Source organism: Bufo gargarizans, chromosome 10 (genome assembly GCF_014858855.1).
Source record: "Bufo gargarizans isolate SCDJY-AF-19 chromosome 10, ASM1485885v1, whole genome shotgun sequence".
Classification (NCBI taxonomy): Eukaryota; Metazoa; Chordata; class Amphibia; order Anura; family Bufonidae; genus Bufo; species Bufo gargarizans.
The window spans coordinates 97753547-97767821 of NC_058089.1; the positions used below are offsets into that span (position 1 = coordinate 97753547).

Genomic DNA, 14275 nt, shown 5'->3' on the forward strand with positions numbered 1-14275 from the left:
AAACAACTGAAAATATGTCATATTCTAGGTTCTTCAAAGTAGCCACCTTTTGCTTTGATTACTGCTTTGCACACTCCTGGCATTCTCTTGATGAGCTTCAAGAGGTAGTCACCTGAAATGGTTTTCACTTCACAGGTGTGCCCTGTCAGGTTTAATAAGTGGGATTTCTTGCCTTATAAATGGGGTTGGGACCATCAGTTGCGTTGTGCAGAAGTCAGGTGGATACACAGCTGATAGTCCTACTGAATAGACTGTTAGAATTTGTATTATGGCAAGAAAAAAGCAGCTAAGTAAAGAAAAACGAGTGGCCATTATTACTTTAAGAAATTAAGTCCGAAAAATTGGGAAAACTTTGAAAGTGTCCCCAAGTGCAGTCACAAAAACCATCAAGCGCTACAAAGAAACTGGCTCACATGCGGACCGCCCCAGGAAAGGAAGACCAAGAGTCACCTCTGCTGCGGAGGATAAGTTCATCCGAGTCACCAGCCTCAGAAATCGCAGGTTAACAGCAGCTCAGTTTAGAGACCAGGTCAATGCCACACAGAGTTCTAGCAGCAGACACATCTCTAGAACAACTGTTAAGAGGAGACTGTGTGAATCAGGCCTTCATGGTAGAATATCTGCTAGGAAACCACTGCTAAGGACAGGCAACAAGCAGAAGAGACATGTTTGGGCTAAAGAATACAAGGAATGGGCATTAGACCAGTGGAAATATGTGCTTTGGTCTGATGAGTCCAAATTTGAGATCTTTGGTTCCAACCACCGTGTCTTTGTGTGACGCAGAAAAGGTGAACGGATGGAATCTACATGCCTGGTTCCCACCGTGAGGCATGGAGGAGGAGGTGTGATGGTGTGGGGGTGCTTTGCTGGTGACACTGTTGGGAATATATTCAAAATTTAAGGCATACTGAACCAGCATGGCTACCACAGCATCTTGCAGCGGCATGCTATTCCATCCGGTTTGCGTTTAGTTGGACCATCATTTATTTTTCAACAGGACAATGACCCCAAACACACCTCCAGGCTGGGTAAGGGCTATTTGACCATGAAGGAGAGTGATGGGGTGCTGCGCCAGATGACCTGGCCTCCACAGTCACCGGACCTGAACCCAATCGAGATAGTTTGGGTGAGCTGGACCGCAGAGTGAAGGCAAAAGGGCCAACAAGTGCTAAGCATCTCTGGGAACTCCTTCAAGACTGTTGGAAGACCATTTCAGGTGACTACCTCTTGAAGCTCATCAAGAGAATGCCAAGAGTGTGCAAAGCAGTAATCAAAGCAAAAGGTGGCTACTTTGAAGAACCTAGAATATGACATATTTTCAGTTGTTTCACACGTTTTTGTTATGTATATAATTCCACGTGTGTTAATTCATAGTTTTGATGCCTTCAGTGTGAATCTACAATTTTCATAGTCTTGAAAATAAACTCTTTGAATGAGAAGGTGTGTCCAAACTTTTGGTCTGTACTGTATGTAAAGTGATTAACACAAAAGAGTATACTGCTAAAGATGGATCTGGATAGGTTGTAGACTGGGGCAGAGCAGTGGCAGATGAGGTTTAACACTGACAAATGTAAGGTTATGCACATGGAAAGGAATAATGCAAGTCACCTGTACATACTAAATAGTAAAACACTGAGTAACACTGTCATGGAAAAGTACTGTTAGTGGACAGTAAACTAAGCTGTAGAAACCAGTGCCAAACAGCTGCTGCCAAGGCCAATAAGATCATGGAGTGCATAAAAAAGAGCAGAGATGAGAACATAGTCCTGCCACTTTACAAATCACTAGTCAGAACACACATGGAGTACTGTGTAAAGTTCTGGGCTCCTGTGAACAAGGCAGATATAGCAGAGCTGTAGAGGGTTCAGAGGAGGGCAACTAAAGTAATAACTGGAATGGGTGGACTACAGTACCCTGTATTGGATCTAATAACTATGTATAAATAGCCTGATTGCTCTTTTTGTGACTTTTTAAAAAGCGGAGAAATCTGACAAGCACCTAATTAACCGCCTCCGGACCGCCTAACGCAGGATCGTGGTCCGGAGGCGGCTGTCCCAGGCACAGTGACGCATATACGCATCATCCCGCGAGACGCGAGATTTCCTGTGAACGCGCGCACACAGGCGCGCGCGTTCACAGGAACTGCAGGTAAGCGAGCTGATCTACAGCCTGCCAGCGGCGATCGTTCGCTGGCAGGCTGTAGATACGATTTTTTTAACCCCTAACAGGTATATTAGACGCTGTTTTGATAACAGCTTCTAATATACCTGCTACCTGGTCCTCTGGTGGTCCCTTTTGCTTGGATCGACCACCAGAGGACACAGGCAGCTCAGTAAAGTAGCATCAAGCACCACACTACACTACACCCCCCCCTGTCACTTATTATCACCCCATATACACTCCCTGATCACCCCCCTGTCATTGATCACCCCCCTGTCATTGATCACCTCCCTGTAGGGCTCCATTCAGACGTCCGTATGTGTTTTACGGATCCACGCATCCATGGATCGGATCCGCAAAACACATACGGACGTCTGAATGGAGCCTTACAGGGGGGTGATCAATAACAGGGGGGTGATCACCCCATATACACTCCCTGATCACCCCCCTGCCATTGATCACCCCCCTGTAAGGCTCCATTCAGACGTCCGTATGTGTTTTACGGATCCACGCATCCATGGATCGGATCCGCAAAACACATACGGACGTCAGAATGGAGCCTTACAGGGGGGTGATCAATGACAGGGGGTGATCACCACATATAGACTCCCTGATCACCCCCCTGTAATTGATCACCCCCTTGTCATTGATCACCCCCCTGTAAGGCTCCATTTAGAAAAAAAATTGGCACAAGTTAGCGGAAATTGATTTTTTTAGTTTTTTTGTTTTTTCTTACAAAGTCTCATATTCCACTAACTTGTGTCAAAAAATAAAATGTCACATGAACTCACCATACCCCTCACGGAATCCAAATGCGTAAATTTTTTTTGACATTTATATTCCAGACTTCTTCTCACGCTTTAGGGCCCCTAAAATTCCAGGGCAGGATAAATACCCCACAGGTGACCCCATTTCGGAAAGAAGACACCCCAAGGTATTCGCTGAGGGGAATATTGAGTCCATAAAAGATTTAACTTTTTGTCCCAAGTTAGCGGAAAGGGAGACTTTGTGCGAAAAAACAAAAAAATATCATTTTCCGCTAACTTGTGCCCAAAAAAATAATCTTCTATAAACTCGCCATGCCCCTCATTGAATACCTTGGGGTGTCTTCTTTCCAAAATAGGGTCACATGTGGGATATTTATACTGCCCTGGCATTTTAGAGGGGCCCTAAAGCGTGAGAAGAAGTCTGGAATCCAAATGTCTGAAAATGCCCTCCAAAAAGGAATTTGGGCCCCTTTGCGCATGTAGGCTGCAAAAAAGTGTCACACATGTGGTATCGACGTACTCAGGAGAAGTTGGGCAATGTGTTTTGGGGTGTATTTTTACATATACCCATGCTGGGTGAGATAAATATCTTGGTCAAATGACAACTTTGTATAAAAAAAATGGGAAAAGTTGTCTTTTGCCGAGATATTTATCTCACCCAGCATGGGTATATGTTAAATGACACCCCAAAACACATTTCCCACCTTCTCCTGAGTACGGAGATACCACATGTGACACTTTTTTGCAGCCAAGGTGGGCAAAGGGGCCCACATTCCAAAGAGCACCTTTAGGATTTCACAGGGCTTTTTTTTACACATTTTGATTTCAAACTACTTCTCACGCATTAGGGCCCCTAAAATGCCAGGGCAGTATAACTACCCCACAAGTGACCACATTTTGGAAAGAAGACACCCCAAGGTATTCCATGATGGGCATAGCGAGTTCCTGGAATTTTTATTTTTTTTGTCACAAGTTAGCGGAAAATGATGATTTTTATTTTTTTCTTAGAAAGTCTCATATTCCACTAACTTTTGACAAAAAATAAAAAATTCTAGGAACTCGCCATGCCCCTCACGGAATACCTTGGGGTGTCTTCTTTCCAAAATGGGGTCACTTGTGGGGTAGTTATACTGCCCTGGCTTTTTAGGGGCCCAAATGCGTGAGAAGTAGTTTGAAATCAAAATGTGTAAAAAAAAGCCCTGTGAAATCCTAAAGGTGCTCTTTGGAATGTGGGCCCCTTTGCCCACCTAGGCTGCAAAAAAGTGTCACACATCTGGTATCGCCGTACTCAGGAGAAGTTGGGCAATGTGTTTTGGGGTGTCATTTTACATATACCCATGCTGGGTGAGATAAATATCTCGGCAAAAGACAACTTTTCCCATTTTTTTATACAAAGTTGGCATTTGACCAATATATTTATCTCACCCAGCATGGGTATATGTAAAAAGACACCCCAAAACACATTGCCCAACTTCTCCTGAGTACGTCGATACCACATGTGTGACACTTTTTTGCAGCCAAGGTGGGCAAAGGGGCCCACATTCCAAAGAGCAGCTTTAGGATTTCACAGGGCATTTTTTACACATTTTGATTTTAAACTACTTCTCACGCTTTAGGGCCCCTAAAAAGCCAGGGCAGTATAACTACCCCACAAGTGACCCCATTTTGGAAAGAAGACACCCCGAGGTATTTCGTGATGGGCATATTGAGTTCATGGAAGTTTTTATTTTTTGTCACAAGTTAGTGGAATATGAGACTTTGTAAGGAAAAAAAAAATCATCATTTTCGGCTAACTTGTGACAAAAAATAAAAAGTTCTATGAACTCACTATGCCCATCAGCGAATACCTTAGGGTGTCTACTTTCTGAAATGGGGTCATTTGTGGGGGTTTTCTACTGTCTGGGCATTGTAGAACCTCAGGAAACATGACAGGTGCTCAGAAAGTCAGAGCTGCTTCAAAAAGCGGAAATTCACATTTTTGTACCACAGTTTGTGAACGCTATAACTTTTACCCAAACCATTTTTTTTTACCCAAACATTTTTTTTTATCAAAGACATGTAGAACAATAAATTTAGAGAAAAATTTATATATAGATGTCGTTTTATTAAAAAAAATTACAACTGAAAGTGAAAAATGTCATTTGTTTGCAAAAATTTCGTTAAATTTTGATTAATAACAAAAAAAGTAAAAATGGCAGCAGCAATGAAATACCACCAAATGAAAGCTCTATTAGTGAGAAGAAAAGGAGGTAAAATTCATTTGGGTGGTAAGTTGCATGACTGAGCAATAAACGGTGAAAGTAGTGTAGTGCAGAATTGTAAAAAGTGGTCTGGTCATTAAGAGTGTTTAAGCTAGGGGGGCTGAGGTGGTTATCATAGCTAACCACACCTACTTTTCCAAATTGCCAAGAGCACAGTAACATCACAGAAAGTTGTTAATTTTTTGCAAAGGAAATTATAAATTCCCTGCCATCTATAAGTGTACTTGGACATGAACCACAGACTATACTAAAATTAGTTTCTTGATATGTGGAAGAGATTGAAAGTACATTTTTTTTGTCATGAACCTCACTGCTTTAGCCATTAGATGACACATATGTTGGAGCAATATTGTTTTGGGATGTTTTACAAGTAATAATAATAATATTAATATTATTATTAATAAATGATACATTCATTTAATCAAACAGTACAATGAATGATCAAGAACTCCAGCTATCACATGGTCTGGTAACTTTTATCAGTATTTCACATATTAAGATTTTAAAATCCTATATTCAAGATCACGTTGGCGGCATCAAATACTTATTAGAGTGCAAAAGTATCAGAAAAACAGACAGGTCATAAAAGTAAGTTAATGATATCACTTCTCTAACCCCCACTATTACAAAGAACAAATAAATTCAAATTTCTGTCCTTGGAATGGGTGCATCGGAAAAAACAAATCAAGTGGATACCTCTTGTTATCTGCATCCTGAGGTGAGTCTCCCACCTAAGTTACTTTTGTGACCATAAATAATAGTTTCTTAATTATCCAGGGCCATTAATGTACTAATAACTACTGTAAACAAAAATGTGCTTTTTGTTACATACAGCTTTTTTTTTTTACAGTAAATAGTACTTAATGCGGACCCATTCAAGTGCTGTTTGTGGGCTGCAATATGGGCCTGGCCAGCACATGTTCATGTGCTTCAGCCCTTAGTGTCAGACCTCATAAATGCTCTTCTGGATAAAGGTGCAAAAGTTTCTACAGATACACTCCAAAATCTTGTAGAAAGCTTTTCCAGAAGAGTAGAAGCTTTTTTTGCTGCAAAGGAGGATCATCTCCATATTAATGCCTATGGATTTAGAATGGGATGTCTTAAACGTTTCTGTAGGTGTAACGTGTACGTGTCCCAAATACTCAGTATCTTAGTATCATGACCCTTTAAAAATGAAAGACCTTTATTGTCACATTATGCTCAACTGAAATGGAGCCTTGTCTAGTCACTTTAGCTAGTTCATTATTGAGTGTATTTTATCTCTTTCTGATCTTGGAGACCTCACAGAAAGCAATGAAAAGGCAGGTAGCATTTTACACTTCTTATGAAATATTGATATCTTCACTTATATATAAGTAATTCATCACATTCGGTTTCTGGGGCAGCATTTCTAATTAAATTGCTGTAAACTGGCTTTCAGTTTCACAGACGTGACAGATAGCACTTCAGAATGTTTCACTTTGTCTGTGAAATGCTTTGCAAATATGTTCTCTGGAACGGAGCTGTGAAAGGGAGATTTTTTTTTTTTACACTCCATATATCATTAAAACCAAAGTTATGTCAAATCTTTATTAGTTATATCTGAATTCAGATGGGTAGTAATCTCTAAGTGCAAGTTCCTTCAGTTTGTTAAGAAGACCATGCACCAATATTACATGGAAAACATGTAGCCAATGATAAAACCGTGAATACATGACGAAAGAGTTTTTTTTCCTCTATTAAAATAAAATCACCAGTGAATATATGTCCTTTTCGTGAAATTTTCTGTTCTTTATATTCTTAGATATAGCTATGGTAGGTCTCCTTTCTCCCTCTCTGTATCTTCTCTCAATTTTCCTAAATAAAATCACACAAAATTCCAGTTTTTTCTATTAGATTGTGGGACGCCGACCCTGGACGCGTGCACCGCGTATGAATCAGAAAGGAGTGCCGGCTGTTTTTCTTTGTACAAAACTCCAGTATGTCAGAATCAGATTTTTTTAAAAAAAATTTGGTTGAGACCCCAAATTTTTGAATTACTTTGCTCATCCCTGGTGTCAACCCTCATGACCATACCAACAGCTCTCACAAGGGTTCTTGCTTTCTAGACTCCTGAATAGTGTTGAGTGTGAATATTCGTAAAACATTTTTTTATCGCGAATTTCAGCACTTCAATAATTAGCGAATATTTAGAATATAGTGCTATATATTTGTAATGACGAATATTCATTTTTTAGTTTATTTTTTAACATAGTACACATCAGGTGATCATCCCTCCCTTCTTCTAGCTTGTAGGCCAATGAGAAGGCTTTTTTCACAGTTTAGTAACATCCCTAGCAACCAATAGAAAAGTTGACTACCCCTTCACTATATAAATTAAGACACTCTCTAACGGACATTTTGTGGAGTTTTATGTGTGAGAGAGAGGAGCTTGAATACTGCGCTGTGCTTTTTCAAATTACATTCCAAATAACATTAAAAAAATCCTGATAATGTTCGATAGTAATATGGAATTGTGCAGCTGAATAGCTGATGCAGGGTGTAGTGTAAGTTATAGAGATGGTTCACTGAAATATACAGTCAGGTCCATAAATATTGGGACATCGACACAATTCTAAGATTTTTGTCTCTATACACCACCACAATGGATTTGAAATGAAACTAACTAGATGTGTTTAACTGCAGACTGTCAGCTTTAATTTGAGGGTATTTACATCCAAATCAGGTGAACGGTGTAGGAATTACAAGAGTTTGCATATGTTCCTCCCACTTGTTAAGGGACGAAAAGTAATGGGACAGAATAATAATCCTAAATCAAACTTTCACTTTTTAATAGTTGGTTGCAAATCCTTTGCAGTCAATTACAGCCTGAAGTCTGGAACGCATAAACATCACCAGATGCTGGGTTTCATCCCTGGTGATGCCCTGCCAGACCTCTACTGCAACTGTCTTCAGTTCCTGCTTGTTCTTGGGGCATTTTCCCTTCAGTTTTGTCTTCAGCAAGTGAAATGCATGCTAAATCGGATTCAGGTCAGGTGATTGACTTGGCCATTGCATAACATTCCACTTCTTTCCCTTAAAAAACTCTTTGGTTGCTTTTGCGGTATGCTTTGGGTCATTGTCCATCTGCACTGTGAAGCACCGTCCAATGAGTTCTGAAGCATTTGGCTGAATATGAGCAGATAATGTTGCCCGAAACACTTCAGAATTCATCCTGCTGCTTTTGTCAGCAGTCACATCATCAATAAATACAAGAGAACCAGTTCCATTGGCAGCCATACATGCCCATGCCATGACACTACCACCACCATGCTTCACTGATGAGGTGGTATGCTTAGGATTATGAGCAGTTCCTTTCTTTCTCCGTACTCTTCTCTTCCCATCACTCTGGTACAAGTTGATCTTGGTCTCATCTGTCCATAGGATGCTGTTCCAGAACTGAGAAGGCATTTTTAGATGTCGTTTGGCAAACTCAAATCTGGCCTTCCTGTTTCTGAGGCTCACCAATGGTTTACATCTTGTGGTGAACCCTCTGTATTCACTCTGGTGAAGTCTTCTCTTGATTGTTGACTTTGACACACATACACCTACCTCCTGGAGAGTGTTCTTGATCTGGCCAACTGTTGTGAAGGGTGTTTTCTTCACCAGGGAAAGAATTCTTCAGTCATCCACCACAGTTGTTTTCCGTGGTCTTCCGGCTCCTTTGGTGTTGCTGAGCTCACCGGTGCGTTCCTTCTTATTAAGGATGTTCCAAACAGTTGTTTTGGCCACTCCTAATGTTTTTGCTATCTCTCTGATGGGTTTGTGTTGTTTTTTCAGCCTAATGATGGCTTGCTTCACTGATAGTGACAGCTCTTTGGATCTCATCTTGAGAGTTGACAGCAACAGATTCCAAATGCAAATAGCAGACTGGAAATGAACTCTGGACCTTTTATCTGCTCATTGTAATTGGGATAATGAGGGAAACTCACACACCTGGCCATGGAACAGCCGAGAAACCAATTGTCCCATTACTTTTGGTCCCTTAACAAGTGGGAGGCACATGTGCAAACTGTTGTAATTCCTGCACCGTTCACCTGATTTGGATGTAAATACCCTCAAATTAAATCTGACAGTCTGCAGTTAAATCACATCTTGTTCGTTTAATTTCAAATCCATTGTGGTGGTGTATAGAGCAATGTTAGAATCGTGTCCATGTCCCAATATTTATGGACCTGACTGTATGTACCAGTTATAAGTCCCCTTCATACCACAAGGCTTTAAATGGGTTGTCCCAAGATACTGTATACATTGGTGGCATATTACTAGAACTTTAAATGGGTTGTCTACCTTTTATTTAAAGGGGTTTTCCCATCTCGGACATTGATGACCTATCACTAGGATGTGCCATCATTGTCAGATAGGCGCAGGTCCCACCTCTGGAAGCCTCTCCTGTCTCCAGAATAGGATGCACTACGGAGTGCTCTCCATTCACTGCTATGGGAGTTCTGAAAATAGCTGAGCTCTGCTATTTTCGGAACTCCCATAGTGTTAAATCGAGAACGCACCACACACGCACAGCCACCTCTCCTTTTACTGCTTTGGGACTGTCTAAAATAGACGAACCGCAACTCAGCTGATTTCGGGTCCCGTTCTGAAGATAGGAGGGGGTCCTAGACATGCCAGGACCCACACCTATCTGACATTGATGGCATATCCTAGCGATATGCCATCAAAACGGAATACTCCTTTTTAGTGATGGCGTATCCTCAAGATAGGGCAGCACTTGCTGATCGTCAGGGGTCTGACACCCTGCACCCCCGCTCCTCAGCAATAGCTCTGGCATTAGAAGCAGACAGCACCGTCTACTTTGTAGTGGACTGTGCTCATCACTGCAGCGCTGCTCCCATTGACTACACTGGTACGAGAAGAGAAATGAACATTGCACAGTAAATATATTCTGTCACATGCACCATTTTCTAACTTCTTAGGAAACTATTGATAAATTTGCTCCATTTAACTCCCAAAGTGTTGTATCCTTGATGGTCTTAGTCCACAATGCACAGACAATAGCTGCCACATCCACAGAGCATAAGAAGAAGGATGTCGAGAAGAAGCCGCTGACAAAACCCCTGGACAACAAGAATAAGTTTTCTCAGTCAAAGTTACTGGCGGGGGCCGTTCGGCACAAGAGGTTTGTACAGGATATTTTCACCCCCTTTAAGACATGTTTCTGAGCTAATTACAAACTGGTAATGAGAAATACATTGCATCCAACAATCCAGCAAGGGGTTATCCGACTCTTTGTAACTGATGACCTATCCTCTAGATAGGTGATCGGCATCTGATTGGGATGACCTGTCTAGAGGATAGGTGATCCTGTGAGTTGGGCATGCTCTCATTTCTATGGGAGTTCTGGAGACAGCCTAGTAAAGCGCTCTGCTATCTCCGGAACTCCCATAGGAAAGAATGGAGCGGCTGCGAGCCTGCCAACAGCTACTCTGTTCATTTCACGCGGTACAGGGCACCTGTTCTTGTGAACGTGGGGGTCCCACACGGTAGCGGGCCCACCGATCTAATAGGTGGCAAGTCAGAGGGGAAATCTGCCTCGCTTTTTGCAGCGTAAACTCCTCGTACTCATGAATGTATTTTACCCTTCCCCATTGACTTCAACGTTAGATAATCTTCAAAGAAGGAACATGCCACTTCTGAAGCATTTTTTGATTGTAAAAAAATAAATCATTGAAATCAATGGGAAGCTGTTTGGTAGCTGTTTGAATACATACAGTAATACACAGCATACAATCCCCTTTTGCACAACCAAACACATAGCGTCTTTTGGCAAATGAACATTCCCTACAGGTGTCACCTGTGGGACCCACTCCTGTCTCAAGAACGGGGTCTCGTTGCACACCCCAGTGAATGAAGAGAAGGCCACACGTGCCATGTACATTGCTCAGTCATCTCCAGCAGTCCTATAGAGTTATATGGAGTGGCAGCATGAGTCTCCACAGCTCTGGGTACTCTGGATGGACCCTCATTCTTTTGATTGGTGAGGGTCCCATCAGTCAGACCCCCACCGATGAGACACTTATCCCCTTTAAAGGGACATTCCCATATGATAGGGACGGGTCCCGTTTATGGGAGACTCTCCTATCTGGAGAATGGGGGTCCCATCGTCCCCCTTTAGTTGCTCGGTGATATGTCTGTTTGTATCGGTTATTCCTCTTATTTATGTGTAATATATATTTTTTTTCAGTAATTCTGAAGGCCCTGGAGCAAAGAAATTAAAGCTTGATCAGGAACATGAGAAGTTAATAGGTACGTCTTATTGGTGTTCTCTCACAAAACGTGACGTCAGGTGTGGTGTCCAGATGTGTGTGTGGCTATATGTGCCATGGGGAAAGAGTTATTAAGACCAGCGCTTTCTGCGCTGTCGGAGGATGCGCCTAATTTATGATGAGATGCAGGCCTCGTCAGAAATTAGGTGCATCCTCCGGCAACCTGTGCACCTAAACAGAAATCTACGATGGCTCACAGTTCCCGTAGCTTTGTCTTCCTTTTGGAAAAGTGGCGAGGGCGGCGTAAAAGAGGCACTTGGGACTAAGCCTGGCACAACAATGATGCTAAATTTCCTCCATTATGTCCAGCATTTAGTAGTTTACCTGTAAGGCTACTTTCACACTGGCGTTTTGAATTCCTTTTGTGAGATCCGTTTCAGGGATTTCGCAAACGGTTCAAAACGGATCAGTTCAGCCCCAATGCATTCTGAATGAATAAGGATCCGTTCAGAATGCATCAGTTTGGCTCCGTTCAGTCTCCATTCCGCTCTGGAGGCGGACACCAAACTGCTGCTTGCAGCGTTTTGGTGTCCGCCTGACGATGCAGAGCCAATGTACAATGTAAGTCAATGGGGACGGATCCATTTTCATTGACACAATATGGTGCCGTTGAAAACGGATAATGTCCCCAATTGACAATGTAAGTCAGGACGGATCCATTTTGACATAGACTTTTTTTTAAAAGAATAATGCAAACGGATCCGTTCTGAACGGATACAAGCGTTTGCATTATAGGTGCGGATCCGTCTGTGCAGATACCAGATGCATCAGCACCTAACGCAGGTGTCAAAGTAGCCTAAGGCGTTCCTTGTATAGTTCTATGGTGCCCGGTCCAGTCTCACATCTTGATCTGTTTTCAGAGACCCATTCTAGCTCTGTTGGGAGCTCCTATACCGCCGGTTCCCGAGTCCATTGTCCTCCAGCCTCCGTCTGTATTGGAATCTTACCGGGCCTAGGCGCCTATTCAGGAAGCAGTGACTCCGAGTCCAGCTCCGACAGCGAAGCCACTATCAACAACATGGGAAAGATTGTCTCCTCCGTTTTCCGCTCAGGCACTTTCCTTGATGCACCTTAAAGCAGGAAAACATTGGTCTCCGTAATCCCAGCAGTGAGATGTAGAACATGGACACATTCTCAGTGCACAAGCTGCGTAGTGCTCAGACATCATGCATTTTTAAGTTTAAAAGAGTTGTCCCAACTTGAAATGTTATTTAAATATAATTCAGCATGAAAACGAATTATTTTAGTAATTTACTTTCTGTTACTAAAATGCTCTAGTTGCAAAATATTCCCTTTACTTCATTATAATAGTGCCCCCTAGTGTTCAGTCTGTATAATAACGTGCACATTCACCTATTGAGCTGGATGAGCATGGTTGCACATGTTCAGTTCCATCCTTCGACTGCCACCAGCCAGATCTACTGCTAGTAGTGGGGCAATTTCAGGAAGAAAGGACACGCCCCTGAGGTGCAGCAGAAAAGAGAATCTGGCTGAGCAAGGCAGGTGTCAGTTTTTTTTGTTTGTTTTTTCTTTCTTTCTAGCACTCTGGAGCTTTCTGCTTGGCGCTGCATTGTTGTTTTTTGTTTTTTTTTGTTGCAGCTTTTTTTAAGAGGGGGAAAAAAAAAAAATGCCACTTCCGGATGTTACATGCATGGAAGTCTATGGGAAATTTATATATATTTTTTCCATAGTTGCATTTTTTGACATGACATGCGTTTTTTGGGGGTCTGTGCCGTGTTTTTTTTTTATGTTTTCTAGCGTTTTTGTTCCATAGTCATGAATTGAATTTAAAAAAAAAAATAATTTTGTGTGCGTCTATGTTTTTGCAACAGCATATGTTTCCCATCCTGCAGGTTATTTTGGGAAAAAAAAAAAAATGCAAAAGTCAGGCATTTTTGGATGCACTTTTTGGCTGACCACCAATCCCTCTGCAACGCCCCCCCCCCCCCCCCCTACCCTTTTCCCTGTCAAAAACTGTGTGGCTGCACCCCAACTGCAAACAAAGAGATCACGGGACCCATGTGAGGTACAGGGCTGGTTCTAGCTTTGTTAGGAAGAGATTGTCATGTGCTATATGATGTCTGATCTTCATTTAACAGCTTATTAAATAATTTAAAGTTGGTTAACCATAGTGTGTGCTCACGTCATGTCAGCGACAGGTACTAGGCATTAATTCTGCAGACGTAATCTCCTCCAGTGGTTATATACAGTAGAGAAGATAATGTTGAGCTTTTCCTCCAAGATTATTTTTCCCTTCACCCATGACAGCACCATGAGAGAGAGGATCCGCCGCCCCCAGAGACAGGAAACCTGCAGAAAATAAAAGGGCGGACACTCTCCTCCCAATTCAGTGTGGTCTCCTGTCTCTGGGGAAGCCTGCCATTTGTTCTTTTTCAGGTCCTTCCCTCTGGTGGTGCTCTCTTCATACCTGCGGTCCCGGAGTAAGTAAGGCGGCATCAGTTGGTGCGCACGGGGACAAGCAGAGGCACAGCTGAACTCCGGAGGGGGTGATAGTGTGCTGGAGGTACGGTCGCCGAACCCCAGGGGGAGGAGGAGTAGTAAAAGCTTCCAGTCACGTGATTTGCGCATTGCGTCGTGAGTGACGTCATTCAGGTGTGCCTATGAGAAGAGCGCACTTTGTTTGCCTGGCGTCCCAAGTAAAAGCTTACTGAGGAGTCTACAGTCCCTCCAGTCTCGGTACCTCTGAGGGGGTGAGTGCCTGGGTCTCTTTATTATGCTTCCTTATACTGATGTATTTATGTTAATTAATTTTCAGACAAGACCTAAA

The 14275-nt window shown here is 42.4% G+C and overlaps 1 protein-coding gene across 1 annotated transcript; it reads left to right on the forward strand.

Annotated features, from left to right (window-relative positions):
- The first annotated feature begins 9408 nt into the window (after positions 1-9408).
- LOC122920621 (PSME3-interacting protein-like) lies at positions 9409-13613 on the forward strand. Its single transcript, XM_044270270.1, has 3 exons — positions 9409-10340; positions 11406-11467; positions 12348-13613. The coding sequence occupies exons 1-3, from the start codon at positions 10189-10191 to the stop codon at positions 12560-12562; spliced, it is 429 nt and encodes a 142-aa protein (XP_044126205.1). The 5' UTR covers positions 9409-10188; the 3' UTR covers positions 12563-13613.
- Positions 13614-14275: the final 662 nt, after the last annotated feature.